This window comes from Corella eumyota, chromosome 6 (genome assembly GCF_963082875.1).
Source record: "Corella eumyota chromosome 6, kaCorEumy4.1, whole genome shotgun sequence".
Classification (NCBI taxonomy): domain Eukaryota; kingdom Metazoa; phylum Chordata; class Ascidiacea; order Phlebobranchia; family Corellidae; genus Corella; species Corella eumyota.
This window is the reverse complement of record NC_137495.1, coordinates 143,617-163,025: the sequence shown is the minus strand read 5'-3', so window position 1 is coordinate 163,025 and position 19,409 is coordinate 143,617. Positions and strand designations below refer to the sequence as shown.

The 19,409-nt window shown below is 32.0% G+C and overlaps 4 protein-coding genes and 1 long non-coding RNA gene across 6 annotated transcripts; 3 read left to right on the top strand and 2 right to left on the bottom strand.

Annotated features, from left to right (window-relative positions):
* Nucleotides 1–483: 483 nt before the first annotated feature.
* On the bottom strand, nt 484–5,809 carry LOC145754876 (SPARC-related modular calcium-binding protein 2-like). The gene is made up of 16 exons (XM_082571034.1): nt 5,088–5,809; nt 4,839–5,013; nt 4,047–4,271; nt 3,431–3,460; nt 3,048–3,118; nt 2,851–2,907; nt 2,592–2,739; nt 2,455–2,514; nt 2,311–2,396; nt 2,183–2,254; nt 1,979–2,123; nt 1,842–1,922; nt 1,589–1,694; nt 1,356–1,523; nt 1,022–1,248; nt 484–691 (listed from the first exon to the last, which is right to left on the bottom strand). The coding sequence occupies exons 1-16, from the start codon at nt 5,208–5,210 to the stop codon at nt 642–644; spliced, it is 1,824 nt and encodes a 607-aa protein (XP_082427160.1). The 5' UTR covers nt 5,211–5,809; the 3' UTR covers nt 484–641.
* Nucleotides 5,810–6,537: 728 nt separating this feature from the next.
* Nucleotides 6,538–14,022, top strand: LOC145754966 (uncharacterized). Of its 2 annotated transcripts, none has more exons than XM_082571146.1 (14): nt 6,538–6,680; nt 7,949–8,121; nt 9,224–9,415; nt 10,236–10,433; nt 10,678–10,890; nt 11,012–11,131; nt 11,386–11,475; nt 11,632–11,706; nt 11,875–11,958; nt 12,029–12,234; nt 12,294–12,536; nt 12,621–12,806; nt 12,913–13,041; nt 13,166–14,022. In XM_082571146.1, exons 1-14 carry the CDS (start codon nt 6,636–6,638, stop codon nt 13,309–13,311), a joined length of 2,100 nt encoding a protein of 699 aa, XP_082427272.1. In that variant the 5' UTR covers nt 6,538–6,635; the 3' UTR covers nt 13,312–14,022. The 2 variants fall into 2 exon arrangements, with proteins under 2 accessions (XP_082427272.1, XP_082427273.1); XM_082571147.1 differs by having other exon boundaries at nt 12,965–13,041; nt 13,166–13,306.
* LOC145754967 (uncharacterized) lies at nt 14,020–16,147 on the top strand. The gene is made up of 7 exons (XM_082571148.1): nt 14,020–14,109; nt 14,206–14,273; nt 14,343–14,471; nt 14,585–14,806; nt 14,918–15,028; nt 15,096–15,221; nt 15,390–16,147. Exons 1-7 carry the CDS (start codon nt 14,087–14,089, stop codon nt 15,545–15,547), a joined length of 837 nt encoding a protein of 278 aa, XP_082427274.1. The 5' UTR covers nt 14,020–14,086; the 3' UTR covers nt 15,548–16,147.
* Nucleotides 16,148–16,441: 294 nt separating this feature from the next.
* Nucleotides 16,442–17,270, bottom strand: LOC145754838 (HIG1 domain family member 2A, mitochondrial-like). The gene has a single exon (XM_082570974.1). The coding sequence runs from the start codon at nt 16,920–16,922 to the stop codon at nt 16,521–16,523; it is 402 nt and encodes a 133-aa protein (XP_082427100.1). The 5' UTR covers nt 16,923–17,270; the 3' UTR covers nt 16,442–16,520.
* Nucleotides 17,066–19,153, top strand: LOC145754839 (uncharacterized). The gene is made up of 3 exons (XR_014284157.1): nt 17,066–17,626; nt 17,877–18,026; nt 18,555–19,153. It is a non-coding gene; the product is annotated as an uncharacterized LOC145754839 (long non-coding RNA).
* Nucleotides 19,154–19,409: the final 256 nt, after the last annotated feature.

Genomic DNA, 19,409 nt, shown 5'->3' with positions numbered 1-19,409 from the left:
TGAAGTCAACTCTTAACTATTCAATTGAAGGTTAATGTGTTTGTTTTTAAACCCGATTTACCGCCAGGAAAGATAATTATTTTTAAACTTTTTAGAATATTACAACTAGAACTACTCGCTATTTATAAGTAGTCTTGATTGTAAAGCTTGTGCTGACTTTTAAACTTGTGCTGACTTTTAAACTTGGGTCAGTTCATTAACATCCACTAATTATAAAACTTGCGCTTTTTTGTTACTCAGTTAATTTCGATACAATATCTAAAACTGACTTCACTTTGTGGCTATCAAGTCGTGAAGTAATCGTAGAGCGAGCGAGAATCTTGGAACTATAAATTTTGTTGATTTTTCGGGCGTAAAATCCAAGTTTTAAGTAAATACCAGCCTTGTTTGTTCAGATTTAGCGAGTTTTAATTAATTTTCGTTACTTTGTCGAATATATTGAGTCGCGAAGCGGTTATTGTGACGTTATATGTACGTGATTATTTGGATTTAATTAAAAAAAACACGAAAAGTTAAAATAAAAAGAATTTAATGCAATAAAATAGAATTTACAAACAACAAATGCGCGAAACTAAATCTACAATGTTTAACAATGGGGAACCATGTTACATCAACAATAGATAATTGTTTTAACAATGGGTTCAATAGCTGTCGCCGACCATAAGCGGATTCCTTCCACGGTTAGATGGCGCTAAAGATAAAATTCAGATTAAAATATAAGTTTAAGATAGAGTCGGGTTATGACGTCATGGTGTCGGACCACGAACCAAAATGGCTCGAGTCAAAAATAAATTAAGTCTGATGGGTTTACTGATTAAGTAATTGTTTTAAACCAAAGGCCTGTGGTTTAAATCCCGCCAATAACAAGCTCTTTTACCCTCATACCCAGTGCATCTCGGTCTGGGGTACAACTTGCGTCAATGTCAATTTGTTTGACCTTGGAGCCAGTGTTAACCTTTCATCAAAACTTTTACCAAAAAAATGGCAACAAATTAATTTACTTAACTAAAATAAAACTTACGCGTGATTGGTAGTGACGTCAGCAATCGTGATGACGTAATACACTTTTGAAACTCGCTTTTTTCCAACTTTTTGTTTTTATCGAAATCGCAAGTTTTGGCGAATATTCTCAAACATTGTTTTAAAAATTTCTGTCGCCCCAAAATCGGGAAAACTTTTCGCATTTCCTTCTTGTTGATTGTTTCGTCATTGTTCCTGTCAATCCTCGCGTAGAAGCGCGTGACGTCACTATAAAACAATATTGTGACGTCATACTTAGATTAATTTCAAATAATTAAATTTTTTTACAAAATGGTTTTAAAGTTTAATTCTTTTGTTAATATGACGTCATAAACCTTTCGTCGTTTGTCGTCATATTAAAAGAAGTTCTTAGTGTTTCCAAAAATATTTGCGGTTTCTTGCAACCGGTCAACTGTAACACAAACTCTTCTTCTATTTCTTCTTCGATTCTCTCCTCCGGCCTCGTGCCTTTTTCTATATTCGAGCAGTCAGGTCTCTCGTTTCTTGAGAACAAAAACACGATTACCATAAACACCCAACTCCCCCCAACAAATAAGTCTTAACTCACTTCCTGGATGTCCCTGATATCGGCCTCCCTGTATCCGGACTCGTGCACCAACAGTAGGAGGTGAAGTCAAGACATTGAACTTCCTCCCACAACGATGGGTTCTCAGCTAAAAAGAAAGTTTGTCCTTAAAAGGGTTGTTACCATAGTTACCATCCCCAACTACGAACCCTAACACAACATTTGCCTCATTGCCAAATAATGACATCAGTTATGATATGTTGTTACTACTAGGGTTGAAATAAGTGGTCGTTACCTTGACACTCGGGAATATATTGCCGCTCATCGTTCCTCAGCTCGGTTTGCAACCTCTCAGCCGCGCAATTGTGTCCTTCGTCTAAACATTTAATTATTTGTTACTTGGGTTCAACCAATCATGTTTCGCACACTTACTTTTAATGAAACAGTATTGCCACTCCGATGACGTCACGTTTTCGTCATTGTTTGTGTCACAAAGCTTCATAAAACATTCACGCGATATTTTCTTCCGGTATTTCCGCCGCAAACTTTCAACTTCGCTTAAGGACAAAACCGAATTCTGAACAAATAATAAGATCATTATTACGTCACAAGTATTGTTATAATGATTGTACCCACGTGATCGACGTCGAGGCGATTAAAGTTCCACATCACAGCGGCAGACAATACTGTTTCCGATGACGTAACAGTCTGAAATTAAATGAAATTATTTTTGTTCTAGTTTTCCTGATAATTTATTTCCTTACATTTGCTCGTTTGTAAACTTTCTTCAAATTCGTTTCAAGTTTGCTCAGAATTTCTTTCTTCCCCGCTGCACACGAATCCCCGGGCACTGTAATAGATTGTGACGTCATTATTGAATATATGTTATGAAGTATAACGTCACTTACCGAAAATTCGAACGTTGGCAGTCGTCTGCGTAATCGTCCTTTCCTCGTCCGCTTGAGTCGCTAAAAACACAATTATGACGTCACAACTTTAACTGTAAATATATAGTGACGTCATATATAATAGATAGTGACGTCACCTGCAGTTACGACGCAGTTGTTCCACTCATCTCGGTTAACTTTCCTGCTCGAGTCTTCGTCACAAACCGACAACAATTGGGTCGTGCACTCGCTCGATTTTATTTCGCGCAAAAACTTCTTCAACTCCCTCGAACTCACCAGGTTGTTCTATGACGTCATATATAAATACTGTGTTTATGACGTCACATGTTACATATGACGTCACAATACGTGACACTTTATAATTAAACAATCGTGATAATACAACAACTATTTTACCGAATCTTCGTCGATTTGTTTAAATAGTGACGTCACAGCTTCCAACAAAGAAACCTCCTGTCAATCAAAATATTTAAAACATTTCTGTCAATCAAAATAATAAAATTTTATTGTCAACCAGGAACATAAAGAGTTAAAAACTAATTCTTGTGTAAAGTTGAATTTTAAAATTTGTTGGAACGAAAATTTTCACTCACGGGATGGCGTTCGAGAGCAAGATTTGCGATGATTATCAGAAGAGGAGAAATCTCCCGAGTTGGACAAATTTCTAAACAAAAAGACGGTTAGTGACGTCATGGCGGAACTATTATCCTCTTTACATAACGTATGACGTCACAATTTAACTAGTGACGTCATCAAAATTTATACATTTATTGAAATTTGTCGCCAAACGTAAGCGGAATTTAGATAAAATAACAAACAAACATTGTGACGTGTTAATTACAACTTTAAGAACACTTTTATGACGCAATCATGTAAACGATTACGTCATTAATCAGCGATGTTGTGCATGAGTTAGTAATTATTGCAATGCTTTGTTTTAAATAACTTAAATAATTAAAACTCGAAACGTACTTACTTGTCGATCGCGGTTGCATCTGCCTCGTACCTAAACATATTATGACGTCATATAGGAAATTAAAACACCTGGCACCTGGTTTAATATTTGAGATTCTATAGAAATCTTATAACAATGGCCAGCTGTCGTTTATTTAATATTAACATTTCAAAATTAAAAATTTTGTTTTTTGGTTGTGACGTCACAAACAGCGCGATCCGTCATAATTAGTCTCGCGTGGCTTGTCGTTAACTAAGCATGAACTTCACATTTTAAGAGAAATTTGGAAAATTTTAATTAACCAAAAGTGAAAGTTTTTGCAATGTTTCAAAATCTGCGAGGTTTGTTGAACACAGATTTAAGTATTCGGTTTCACTGCTGTACCTAGGACGCAAGGTTCTTGGTTCGATCCTTACCGTGCGGTAGATATAAGGTCCTGAGTTTGTCCCTATCGGGCGTAAAACTTTAGGTCCTAGGTTTGATCCTTGCCGGGCAACCTATTTTGATCAGTTTTGGTAAAATGAACAACAAACATATAAACTGATGTTGTCCCCAATTATTTATTAACTTGTGCCGGCAGTAGGAATTAAACTTGCAACCCCACGTTGTGCAAATATGTTAAAACTTTATAAAAAACCTTCAGTGTGGTTCACACACGGTGGTTCCCCCAAACTTTGCTTCACGACGCTGTCCACGATTGGTTTTCCTTCTGACGTCACACACCAACAATAATCGACGTCATTGTTGCATTGCATGACGTCATAATAACCTTCGCTGTTGCAAGTCGGAACGTAGAACGAACTTCGACTCATTATTTGTTGCTTTCTGATAGCGTGTTTCCGCGCTCGAAGACACTTCGTTACTGTGACGTCATACAAAAACACAATAAATGACTGTGACGTCATAAACAATAAATTACTGTGATGTTATATGCGTTACTGTGACGTCATATAACATCACAGATAATATTTTAAAAATATTCGAGATAAAAAAGCGACGAAAAAGTAAATTGGAGAAAATTAAATTAAAAAATTAAAAATTAATGAGGGCCAAAAATTAATTAAAAAGCTTTTAAGGCGTGACCGCTCAAGCGTGGAAATAATTGGAAAATAATTTTCCGGTCGATTGATCACGATTGCGGGGAATTCCCCCTGTGGGCTAAATTGTCGCCAGCGATCGCTTCAGACTAAACCTCAACCTTGTTTGTGACGTCATAATTTCACTTCGACGCTGCCTCAAACAATGAACTCCTTTATTTTAAGTTGAATTACTAATCCATGACGTCACAATCTGTTTGTTCTAGAAACTTTTACTGAAGTATTAATTTAAATAAAAAAAACTAATTAACCCAGAACCAAGAATATTTCGAAGCAAAATAACCGACAATATGACGTCACAATATGGCGCAACATGGTGACGTCACAGTTACCTTTACACTTTCCTCTTGTGTAGGAGAGCATTGGGTCGTAACATTTCGCTCTTCGAGCTGAGCACAAATTATGAAAAGTTCGTCCGTCGCTACCACAATAACTCCTCCTCGTTCGATCGCTCCTCGTGCATTGTTGGACGTTGCACTGCTTTGACCGCTCGTCCCGCAACATCGTCTACGTCATAATATAAGCGTTAGTGACGTCATAAATATCAAGGATTTTTGTGATTAAAAGCTTAACATTCGCACCTCAACTTTCGAGTCGATGTTCTTCGGAAACTTCGAGCGTTTTCCCGTGACGTCATCAATCCAAATAAGTGACGTCACAATCCAAATTGTTAAAAATATCAGTGTGTAATTTCCGTTTAACATTTTAAAAACAATTTCTATCTCTTTTACGTCACACCAGAGCACTGATGACGTCACTTACAAACTAATCGTGATGTCATAATCTAGAGAACTAAATAAGTATTTAACTAAAGGTTTTGTGACGTAACAATATACAGGTGTGTTGATATAGCTGTCGATCATCGAAGCGTGCCGAGGAATTCGGAGCTTAAATGGCCACCTGTTACGTCACAATGCCTTCCTAATACGCTTTGTGGTCTTGCGACTTTTCGCCTAGACTTTAATGACGTCATAAAAGTCGTGAACTTTTAATATTCTATATGTATGCGCGAGCCCCTTTTTGTTCTGTTAGTGACGTAATATTTAATGTATATGTGACGTCACAGAGTAGATTGCACGAGACGCTCGTAAATCGCCACCAAAAGCAAATTCAAAGTTGCTCTGTCAACAAGTTGTAAAATTAAATCGTTGTTTTTAAACCCTTTCAAAATTTCCATTAAATTCTAAAACGCATTCAGGCAATTTTTAAAGTCTTTAAAAGGTTAAGAGTTAGTAGGGTTTATGTTATTTCTGAATAAGGTTTTTATTTAATTTAAAACCCAGAAAAATATGGAGTTTTATTAAACTAGAAAGTTTCTTGTTAAACTTTCTTAATTCTTTCGTTAAATCAACTGAATTCTTTTTCTTTCACTTTTAAGTTACTGACTTTAACTTTTACTTATTAAATATCTTATTGTGAGATTATAAACGTTTCAATATGATGTCATAGAAAGGTTTTTGTTACAGAATAAAACTCGTCTATTCTAGGCTCGCCTAAATTGTTAAATAAACCGCGGAACAAAAATGTTGAAATTTGTTTTTTTATTACGCCCGCAATAAATTATAGCTCCCTGCTGCCCACTTACGACCGGCTTTAAACGTAGTTAAATTAAAAATCATAGTACGTTTTTTTTATTTATGTTAGTTAATCAATTAGTAATTAACGAAATATTTTTATTATTTTAAATAAATTAAATAAAAATCATCGGTTGTAGTGCGCAATATTACGTATGTTGCAACCATATTACGAGCAGCCAGTTTTTAGTGAGAACTTTTTTAAAGCGTCTTCTATTAACAGATGAATGGTAGAAAATAGTTAAACTATGTTATATATAAATTGTTTGGAATAATAATAAAATTAAAATGTAAAAATTGATTTGGTGCGATGTAGTTGGTTGAATTCTTTTTTAGTTACGACTCTTGTTTAGGTCTTGCTTGATGAACAAAATGTCGAAATGTTTCCACTTTCTAGTCAGCTAGTACAAAGCGGTTGAGATATTTTATAATTATTGTTTAACAGCCGTGTTTTTGTTATCGTAGGTTTTCAATATTGTGGTAGTTTATAAGAAATGTGAAGGTTTATTCTGTTATTGGCCAATACTTAAATATTTATTTGTCAACAATCTAACAATGAAGTTATCGGAATTAACTTTGATGTGCTTGCTTTTAATACTTGTAAGTATAACTTGAAGTTTAACAGATTAATCAGGTTGTGAATGTTATCAAATTGTATTTAAATAAAAGACAAATGGGCAAGTAATCCAGGAAGTTATTAGTTTGCTATTATTTCCTGGGTTAGCATCTTTAAAACTTAGTTTTTGGTAAATTTTTGGAACTTTATTAGCATCGTCCGCCAAGTTTATAAATGCACAAAGGGCAGAATTTTATAACCTCACCCTAATCTTCCCTTGTAAATTCCGCCCTTTCCGCATTTATTTTAGTATAACTCGTTTGACGTTAATAGAGATCTGAATTTTAATATACGTATTGTAATTTTTTGGGTCTAGTAGTTTTCAGATGGTTTATATAAAAACCCGAATGCCAGACACTTCGGCCCCTGGACACTTCGGCCAAGACACTTCGGCCAAATTTTTTTTTTAAAACAGCGGGGATTTTGCATTTTAGTTACCGCGAGAAATTTTATTTTCGCGTAGTTATATACAGTTTTTTAGACAGTATTTGAAACAAAATAAGCAGTAAATTAATAATTTTTTTTAATAATAATGTGCAAGAACATGTTATCTTTCTTTTGGCGTGTCAATTTTTTAATTTTACAAACTAAAACCTATAAAAAACTAATTTTGAAAGCGCGCGCTTTTAAAATTAGTTTTTTATAGGGGTTAGTTTGTAAAATTAAAAAATTGACTTGGGAAAAGAAAGATAACATATTTATGCATAATCCTTAGTGTAAAAAATGAAAAATTAACGCTCTATTTTCTTCAAATATTGTTTGGAAAGGCGGCACTATTTGGCAAAATGCGAGATATCATTATGCATCGTCTTGTGTCACCTAAAAGCGCGCGCTTTCAAAATTAGTTTTTTATAGGTTTTAGTTTGTAAAATTAAAAAATTGACACGCCAAAAGAAAGATAACATGTTCTTGCACATTATTAATAAAAAAAAATATTAATTTACTGCTTATTTTGTTTCAAATACTGTCTTAAAAACTGTATATAACTACGCGAAAATAATATTTTTCGCGGTAATTAAAATGCAAAATCCCCGCTGTTTTGAAAAAAAAAATTTTGGCCGAAGTGTCCGGGGGCCGAAGTGTCTGGTTACCTAAAAACCCAACCTCATATCTCTAATTACCTAGTTATGGTAAAGTTCAAGTGGTATAATTTTGTATAAATAAATAAGCGCTTTGTTTACGATAATGTTTTGCTATAAACTTCTACAACAGACTGACAGATTCAGGTTTTTAATGTTATCTGTTTGTTTAGATTACACCCAACATATGTAAGAGCTCAGATAATAGAGGCCAACAACCTGACCCCTGCCCCCATGTTCCAACAGACCCCAACCATGTTAAGCACAAGCTAGAGGAGTTTCCGTGGGCAAATAACCGAACTTGTTGCACCTGCAACATTGGTGAATGCGTGGAAGAGCCTTGCAGGTTTGTTAATTGTTTTATGATTTATATTTTAAATTGTAAAAAAAAACAACAGTCATTAGATAGATTATAATTGCCCGATAATTATGCTCCTGATTAAGTGTTGGCTCAGTAGAAGTTTATATCGTTTATAGCGCTTTACTCAATGGCGTTACAGCATAAAAACAGTTTTGATCAAACACAAGTCAAGGGCTCTGACCATTACACTTTGCTGGCGGTTAAGTAGTTAAAAAAGTTTGTCTCGTGCATGAAGATAATTGTTTAAGAAATTGTTATTGTAATGGATTTTGTTTATAAATGTAAAAGTTTAGTCAATTAAAAACAAATCTATTTTTCTGGCCTATCAAGTTCTTATAAACAAGAAAGCAATTAAAATGTTTTCTTAATAATAATAAGGCAATAATAACAACAAGTTTTACTTTAATTAATTTATGGCGGACAGTTTTATTTATGGCAGTGTTCAGTTACTTCTTTTATGGGCTGTTTAAACTCTCTATTGACAAAAAGATTTAGTGTTTCACAACATGTTGTTTTTTCTTCTAATAATGCCCGACTGTTCCAAATCATCGTTTAATTTGGTTTAATTGATTAGGGTTTGATAAGTTTTGTAGAAACCTTCAGTTTATTATTATTATTAAGGTTTTAATATGGCTTTTTTAATTATTTGTCAACTAATTTTAAACTCACCAAAATCAAGTACCACTTGCCTCTTTTTAACAGATATTTAAGATGTTACCGGCAGCGTGGTGTGGTAGTAAGAACACTTGCTACACCACATTAGGTCGTGGGTTCAATCCCCACTGCTCTTATGCTGTAGTCTCCTTTAGTAAGGCACTATAAATGTTCTAACTCTTGTGAGCCAAGACCTAATCAGCAGCATAGTTATCGGGCAAATATAATCTATAATATTCCAAACTGCCACAGGCAACTCGAGACTGGGTCAGAGTAACTGATGTTACTCCATGTTTAGGTCGAGCATTTGACCTTCCCACATTGAGGATAAAGATATATACAAATAAATATGACAACAATGATATAATAGCAATCAAACCTAGGACTTGTTGTTTCATCATCAGACTTAATTATAAACATGCAACTTTTTTAGCCCAGAGTTTGAGGATACATATCAGGAGAAGGACAGCACAAAGTGTACCCAGTGTATATTCGATGGAAATGATCCAAACAACCAATATTACATGGACGAGGAACGACATTACTATCAGAAGTGTAAAAAAGCAATTTCAACTTGCGCAGCACGACAAATTAGAATACAAGGAGATCGCCAAACTAATGCGAGGTTGGTTTACCATTAATTTAGCTTGTTGTCACTTTTATTCAGTTTTAATTTGTTTAATTTTAGGTTATGAGTGTTTTAAATTTTAGTATTGCCAAATAGTTTAATTTATTAGTATATATAGTACAGCAGTTTAGTAAGAGCCTTGTCGGTTGCTTTTTAATCAATTTAGTCAGCTTTCTGATGGCAAATTAATAAGACCTTTATATAATGGTTGAAAAGGTCTATTTTGTTTTTTTTTGTCATAAGTTTCTAATTTTATTGGGCGTGTCCGGACTTGTCTTTTGCCATTTAGGAAGTTTTTAAATTTTAAAATGGAGTGTGATATATTAGTTGGTGTTTTAGTCACTTAACATCCCCCGTTTTTATATAATTAATATTGTTAATTAGTTGGGTGTTATACCAAAATTATTACGTAATTTATAAGGTTAATTAGTTTGTTTTCTTACTGCGTAAAAAGCAAATAATTCGTTAAAGTCCAATGTTTACATCAAATTTATGGTGAAATATTAATCACTAATTACTATAAATGGTTTTGGTAAACACTATGTTTTACAATATTACAATGTAACTAAAAATAGGTGTTTAGCGCAAGTTAATGTGGTGTCAATTAAGTAAATATTTCAATTACGCAACTGAATGTTTACACTTTTTTGATTGACAAATAGAAAATATAAGATTTTAGATCACTTGGTTTTTGATATTGATTTTTTATTTAATATTTACTGAACATAAATATAAGTTTTTGTTTTATTTCTAAATTTAATTTAATTTTTTTCTATTGCAATGAAGTTATAATTTAATAATTTTTAAAAACTTTTAGATGTGAATGTGAAGCTGGTACTTTTAACGACACCAGTCAGGTTCCTTCTGGTTCCTGTGTGGACCATACAAAATGTGACCAGTACCATGGAGTGGTGCAACTAGGTACCAGCACCACTGACACCAGATGTGAATGGTGCAATAAAGGGACCTATGCACCAGATGTCTCTGCAACCCAAACATGTTTACCATCCAACAAGTAAGAACCAGTTATTGGTGTTTATTGGTTAATATGGTGTTTTTATTTAAATACTTTGTTGTTATCACATTTTAATTATATTTGATTTAGTTTTTTAATTGTTATCCTAAACAAGATGAACATCTGCACCTAGTTATAAGGTCTGGTTAGAATCAAATCCAGCTTTGAAAGTTCAATAACAAATCTGCCACACTGTAATAGTCAATGTGATAGATTGACTTTTTGATTAACACTGTGTATTTAGACCTTCAGATCCAACCCAATCTACAACAACAACTACAACCACTGTTGTTACAGACACAACTATAGCAACCACCCCTGCTCCAACTGGTGTGTCAGTCAATGAACCATCATCTGGTGAGGTATCTTGGTTGTGGATAATCATAGTAATCATCGTTCTTCTGGTTGTTGGCGTTGTTGGTGTTTATTGCAAAAAACATAAACTGTGTTGTTTTAGGTAAGTTTATTTATAATTATTTCTTTACTAAATGTGTTTTTGTAAGTGCGATTGTTTATTATTCTCGTTGTATGTATTTTGTTTAAAGTTTTTTTTTAAATAAATGTATTTTGTTTTTAAGGGAATCACAAGAGACAGTCTCACCAGTACCTGTAGTCTCACCAGTACCTGCAGTCTCACCAGTACCTGCAGTCTCACCAGTACCTACTGAACCACTAAACCGAAATCCAATTCCTAATGGGTAAAATATAAAATTCTACTTTTGTGCAACAATCTTATTCAATTGTAAAATGTTCATTAAACTTTACAGTTTTAATTTTTTAAGTGGTGTATGGTTCCATAATTAGGTTTCATTAAAATATATTTTGTTATTGCTGCTCCTATATTTGTTTATTTTATTTGTGAATAATGTTTTTTTTTCTATTTTTTTAAATTTTTTGAAAACATAATTTTTAACATTGTTTAGGTTTTAAACAGATATATTCTGTTTTTAAGGGTACAGCATGCACTATATGGAGAAGAAGCTGCAGGAGGTGGTGAGGGAGCTAATATGCAGCCACCAGATCCAGATCAACCTCCTGATTCGTAAGGAGTTTTAACTTTTTGTCAACATTTTTATTTAAAATGTTTAATAATTGTATAGAACCCAACATTTGTAACAAGAATAACTTTTGGGTTTCCGAGATTAAAATCATAAATATAAGTTTTATTTTTTTAATTATTATTAAAATACTTGTGTAGCCCACAACCACCACAAGATGATGATGAAGAAAACGAGGGTGAACGAGAACCACTTATTCCAAATTTAAATCGAGGGTAAGAAATATAATTTCGTGTTTTACAACAGATCTTTTATAAAATATTTTAACTCGAATGTTTGTAAACCAAATAATGGCACAACAATAATGTTATTGACTTTTACAATTTAACCTTTAAGTAATTCATCCTAAGTATTAACATTTTTAAATTCATTTTCTTTTTAAGAGAGCGACTGACTGTAAATTTAAGATTACCAGAAGCCAACGTGCCAGTTGAAAATAATTCAGCAAGTCAAAATGAGCAAGAACGGTAATCACCTTAAATATGGTTTGTGAAATAAATTATTTTATTTTTCTTGCATCATATTTTTTTCCTGTAGAAACGTACAAACTAGTTCTACTAGTGCTCCAGAAGGTAACACTCGTGTAGGACCTAATGGTGATCATAACGGTGATGCCAACCCTACTAATGGTCCTAATAAGTGTTCTACGTCTGGCCCTGCAGGCTCTGGCAGTGCAGGAGAACATCATAAAACCTTAAAGTATAGTGAATCTTCTTTAACTGTAGATCTTCCTCTAACCGAAGGTAAATTCAATAAAAAACATAAAAAAATTTGTGAAATTAAAATTTATCTAATTTTAAAGATGAAATAAAACAACCTGAAAATGAGCAACTAGATATAAAACCAGATGATGGTAAAACTGAATCACTAGAACTCAGTACAACCACTGGAAACACCAGAGGTGGTGCCCAACCACTTGATAATGAATATAAACCTCCAACTTCAAAATATGCAACTACTTCACGGAATGAAGAAGATTGTTCTGAAACTTCTAAACTTTTGGGAGATGAGCAAAGTTCATCAGAAGAAGAAAACTTTAAAAAACGTAAGAAGATGTTATAATAATGTTGATTTGTCTATTAATTTAAATGTAGTTGCAAATGTAGTAAATTATATTTTAAATTATCAGATAAATCTGCACAACCTAGGAGTATAAAAACCATTAATGACCCTTCAACAACACCCTGTGACCAAGTTTTATCAACAGCTGCAGTGCCTGGTGCTTCAGTACCGAAGTCTTTGTTAAAGAAAGAATCACAATCTAGTGAAAAGGAAAGTGAAAAAAAGTTCAACAAAATAGAAAACGACAAAAAACGTGAGTAGTGTTAAAATAACGATCTTTTTTTCAAAAATTATTATTTAAGTTTGCTTAAATTCTGAAAATGTTGGCCTTTTAATTAGCAAAATTATATTATTCTTAGTTGAGAAATTAAAACAATTCTTTTCATTGGGTATATTGAAACATGATGGAAGTTTTAAGAATGTCCACGCCAAAAAAGTTTTCCGACTTGGTGGCCTAACTGCTATGGAACTTAATAAAAGTGACACAAGTAAGTTTTGTTTATTTATAACTAAGTTTAAAATTTTATACTTTTTAGAGCTGGGTCGCTATAATGTTACTGATATTAAGTAGTTTTAATGATCTGTTAAATATTTAAAAAAAATATATTTTAGAAGAAACAACTGAATATTTGGTTAATCTTCTGGAAGAAACTCGAAAAAAACGACCCGACATTCCATTTAAGGAGATCGTCGGTTGGTTTAAAGAAGTTGACTTTATATTATCCCAACTTATTGAAGAAGAGTGCTCCAAAGGTTAAGTTTTAAGGGTGATTTTAGGTTTAAATGACAAGTTGAACTTTATATTGCATTTAAAAGACAACTTTATAAGAAAATGGGAGAGATGACCGATGCCAGCTGCCAGCTGAACAATTTGCCAGCTGAACAATTATCCTTCCGTACTCCATAGTTGGTTGGGAATAAGAAACTACAAATTAGATTTTCAAACTAGAACTTTTTATCAATTACATTTCAACTTTTTTATCAATTGCATTTCAACTTTTTTATCAATTACATTTCAACTTTTTTATCAATTACATTTCAACTTTTTTATCAATTACATGAGGCTTCTAAAGCAAAATAATTACTGTATTGTTACTATGTACACTCTATTAGATGGTACTTTGTTATGCTACTAAGGCTCAAATTATTTGTTTTATTCCAAATTATTATAAGTGCATTTATTGTTTGATTACTTTTCTGTGCCTTTAAGTTCAACTTACACCTTTGTCATTCCAATCAGATTGGATTTTAATGCAATTAGACCTTTTGTAATTATGATCAATTTTTAACTTTTTAATGAAATTTTTTAAGTGATGAATGCTGTATTTGCACTTATTTTATGTTGGTGCTTTGTCTTTTTTATGCAAGCTATTATTACTTCAATAGATTAAAATTTTTTTTTTTTTATTTCTAATAATATTTTATTGTCAGTTTTAAAAATCTTTTAATGTGTGTTTGTTGTTTTTAGATTTTTTATTTAATTAAAAGTTAATTTTGACATTTTTACTCAACTTGAAAAGCTTTACTGCCAAGATGGACGAGAAGCAAAGACCCAGGTAAAATTTAATAATTTTTGTGATATTTAATTTGTTTAACTTTGTGGTAAAATTGATGTTTTTAAAATAATTCTTCACCAAATTGATTTTATTTAGTTACGGCAAGCCAGAGCCAATATTAAAAGTGGAAAAAAAGGCAACAACTGCTGAAAACACCGAAAAACGTAAGTAGTTGTGATATATTGATACTTTCTGCTCGCTTGTTTAGTAAAATTCTAATATTTTTTATTTAGTTGATCGACTTAAACTATTTTTCTCGTTGGGAATAATACAATGTGACATACCGTTTACAAATAATGATGCCAAAAAAGTTTTCCGACTTGGTAAGCTACCTGCTATGACACTCGCTCAACATGACACAAGTTAGTTTCGTCTATTTATAACTGAGTCTAAAACTTTATACTTGTTAGAACTGGGTCACTATAATGTTACTGATATAAAGTGGTTTTAATATTTTGTTACAAATATATTTTAGAAGAAACAACGGAATATTTGGTGGATCTTCTGAAAGAAACTCAAAAACAACGACCCGACATTCGATTTGAGGAGATCGTCGGTTGGTTTAAAAAAGTTAACTGGAGATTATCCCAAATTATTGAAGAAGAGTGTTCTACTTCTGGCCTTGCAGACTCTAACAGTGCAGGAGAACATCATAAAACCAATGAAATTAGTAAAACATCATTACCTGTAGCCCAAGGTAAAATTGATAAAAAACATATTCATAAAATTTTATAATAACGCTGTATTGTCAATTAATTGAAATAGAGTTGCAAATATAGTAAAAATTGTTTCTACTTCACAATTATAGCTGCACCAGAAAGCATAAAAACCAAAGATGACTCTTTCTCAATGATGGCTCCTTATTCTGAAAGTTTAAAACTTCCGAGTCCAAAGACAAGTTTAACAAATGAGGAAAAACGTGAGTAAATGTAATAATAATTTTTTTCAAAATTTTTTTATTTCTTCTGACAATTTTTGTTATGTAGTTGATCGATTGAGGATCTTTTTTTCGAAGGACATGGGATTAAAGTACAACCATAGTTTTACTAAAGAGGATGCTAAAGCGGTTTTTAGGGAAGGTTTAAAAGAATTTGCACTTACTGAAATTGAAGGTAATGGAAATATTTTTGCTAGAAAATGTTCTTTTGTTTTAAACCTTATAATTAATATTTACTTAATTTTTGATTGTAGCTCAAACTTAGCATTTTTGAGTTAACTAGTAAATTTACTAAGTAATGACATGCATCTAATTATATTAAAACTTTTTTTAACGCTTTAAGAATCTACTCGGAGTATAAAAGAATATTTAGTGAAGCTTCTGGAAAAAACTCGAAAACAACGTCCCAAAATCACTTTTGAGGAGATCGTCGGTTGGTTTACAAAAGCTGGTGAAATAAATTTGGTGGAAGTAATTGAAGAAACATGTTGCCAGAAATAAAAGCTTTTTGTATCTATATCTATAAATCAAGTTGGACATTATATTGTATTTAATAGACAACTAACAAAATAAAAAAAATAATCATTAGAAGTGTGAAAATACAAAAATAATTATCCACTTACACTCCCACGTTGGTGGGTAAACTTTTTTTCAATCAAATGAGGCTTTTAATGCAAAATAAATTATGAAATGTTTTTATGTATACTATACTAAATAGTACTTTAAATTGTTATACTAGTAAAGTTAATTTGCTAAGTATGTTTTATTCCAAATTATTATAAGTGCATTTATTGTTTGATTACTTTTCTGTGCTTTTAAGTTCAATGTACACCTTTGTAATTCCAATGTAATTGGATTTAATGCAATTAAACATTTTGTAATTATGATCAATTTTTAACTTTTTTAATCAAATTTTGTAAGTGATAAATTCTGTATTTGCACTTACTTTATGTTGGTGCTATGTTTACACTAAATGACACTTTTTGTTTTAATCATTTTATAGCAAGTTTTTTTATGCAATTTATCATTTACTTCAAAGAATTTTAATTTTTTTATTCATAATATTATTTCATGGTCGTTTTAATAAATTAATTAAACGTGTTTTGTTGTTTCAGGTTTGTAAACAAAAGTTTAGGTTATTGTGTAAAACTTTTTTATTCAACTAGAAAGATTTACCACCGAGATGGACAAGAAACAAATTTCAAGGTAAAATTTAATGATTTGGTCGTTATTTAGTTTGTTAAAGTTTGTGGTTGACATAAATGCTGTTTATTTTTTGAAAGTCTTTCTAGAATTCCTGTTTTTATTTAAAAGTTTTGGGTTAATTGTTTACCTTATATTGGTTAAAACTCTGTCGGTTACCTTAAATAGCATTGAATAATAATAAAATTTATTTTGATTGCTTTTAATTCATTAAACACATAAACAAAAACACCAGAAAAAAATTGAACAAAACAATTAAAAAATTAATTAATTAAGAAGAAGTCCCGGATTTGTTAACTTTATTTTTGTTCCACAACTCGATCCCCATTCCTATCGTCATGACAACGATTACAAACCCCTGTGACAACACACGACCCCGCATCATTCTCTGGGACTCCCGGGGTTTGTTCAAATACATTTGTCGCAACCCGTTACCTAGGAAATAAACGACCCCACATAACCCAAGTGGAATTAGGGGGTTTCGTTTTACATTACGCACCACTGCTTTACCAAACGATTCCCTTTTTTTCATGGGTAACGGGGTGTAATCGTCCAAACTCGGTGGCCCCGTCAAGTTCTTGTATTTTTTCAACTTAATAAAATCATCGGGCAGTTGTTTAATGATCTCATCCGCTGTCATTTGTCGCGATAAATTAACTTTATCCTCTTTCATTATGAGAGCCCGATTAATTGGTCGATATTTTTATATTTCCAGTTATCCTCCTCTAAAGTTTGAAGTAGATCTTTAAGTTCTGTGACCCTGTTCTCGTGCTGTGCGTTTAAGATTTCGTTTTTAACTTGCGCGACCTCGCACTGAATATGGAGAGTATGTTGTATTTGGTTGTTGGTGTTATCCTCGCTGTTCTGTGCGTTAGATTTGCTCGATTTCCCTGATGAAAATAAGGATTTGTTGCAAGCTAATGATGACGAACTTCGGGACATTAGTTGAGTTTAGAATAAGTTGTCGTTTCGTTTGTGTTTGTTTACTCCACAGAAAGCAACTATAACCTCACTCTGGCAGTCTGGGAGATCGAATAAAAAGCAACAGTTGTTGTAGCATGTTTGCGGCCTCTCGAAGTCACGAATTTAGTTTATGAAAGTCACGAAATTTCAAATAGTCGCAACTGTATCGATATTAATTAATTAACACAACAAAAAATGAATTTTGGTTAATTAGCTTGAGTTGACGAATTTTTTTAAATAGAGGACAAAGTTTATTACAAAAAAATATTATTATTTGCAATAATTTTTTGGAAACATTACAAGTTCAAGTTTATTTTCTATACCCATTGTGACGTCAAACATTTTATTACTATTTAGATTTTTACCAGTTATCTACTAAGAATCTAATTAAAATCCCGTTTTGAAAACGAAAAAGTAAGTTTTAAAAAAATAACATTTTATTGTATTTTGATATTTGTTAATTGTTTACATAAACAGATAAAGCTAATTTTTAATTGCCTGATTGCAGCAAGTATGGCAGTAGGGGGAAAAAGGGTAATAAATCATTTTTAAATATTTTTGGGTATTCAACATATTAATTTATTCATTGTAAACATAAAATATCAATTATAAAATAAACTTTTAAATATTGACTGTTTATTAACATGGTTGTTTATATTTTTAGTGGAATCATCAAAGAAATTAAAAGAGATCATTCAGAGCATAAGCAAGGATTACAAACAGGATTTCACTTACGATCAGGTTAAGAAGATTTTTAGGACATCGGGGACTGGAGTTGAGGAACATGAAATGAGTGAATATGAAAGCAATCAAGGTAAGTCTTATCATTGGCTGCATGATCTCTTTTATTCTTAAAGGATACTAGAGATCATGGGATTGATTCCCACTGCTGACATGTTGAAGCATTCTTGAGTAAGAGTTGATGTCTTTAGTTTAATTTCTAATGCTGGTTTGTTAAAGTGTTTTTGATGTAATTTTGCATTGTTTTTTAACCACCTTTTTTAATTGGTTGCCGAATGTTTCGGCAGTGAAAAGATTCGGCAGGAGGTTCGTCCTGGAAAAAAACGGCGGGGAGTCAGAGACAATATCGGTAAAGTATGGTCTTACGCTGACTTTATACACAGGAATTTCGTTGCCGACTCTCTGTCGTTTTTTTTGGAAGTTGAATCTTCTGGTCCCCAAACAATCAACTGATTAATTAGCAGGAACTTTATTGTGTAGCTTGAAATCAGAGCAATATTTTAGTTTAATTTATAAACCCCCTAACTACGGCTTGGTTTCCCCTATTACCCATTGTATTCCCTAATTACACAGATTTAAAAACTTAAATTGAAATTAACAGGAAATGCTTTTGACTTCTTTGAGTTCCTGTTAGACAAAGCTTTGGCTAAGAACAAGAACTTTGCCGTTGAGGATGTCATAGAGTGGTTCAGACGAGCAGATCATAACGAATTAGCTGATATGATCCAGGATAGAATGATGTAAATTATGCACTCATAAACCACATATAGCCACAGTGGATTTATATTAACTTAGTTATATTGCATGTACTAATAATTGCCACCAAAACTTTTTTTTACCACGATTATTTTTTGTACCTTAACTTTCCCATCATATAATGTTGTTGATTCCACTTATATGCAAGTTTAATTTACATTATTTTGCACTAATCTTACTTTTTCATATTTTATTTTGATAAATCAGGTCTAATTGTATTACACAAGTTATTGTTTATTTTTTGTACTGTTTTTTTGCACAGTTTTTGTATAATTTTTTAAAAACAATTTTTATTTTATAAGTAAGTTTACAAAAAAAACGTTTTATTTGATATATTTGCATAATTCGGAAAAACTACCTAATTTTTTTGTGCTTGTTTTTTATATATTGCACTAGTTTTATATTATTTGCTTTTTTAATCAGTTGTAAAATATAAATTTCAAATTGCTGAAGTTTTTAAAATTAACTTAATATATTTGTTTAATTTTAGGTTTTTTTAAACAATATTTAAAAAAATGATCTTTATTTTGAGGATAAAGTAATTTGTAGTACGCGTATTATAGACAGTAGTAATTCTTATATGCGTGCGCTGGTAACATTTAACCTTTAGGACCATGTGCGTTTGGAAGTCACTCAGTAAATTTAGTTTAACGACTATTTTAGCTTCAAATTGGACAAATTTAAATGATCAAATATTGTT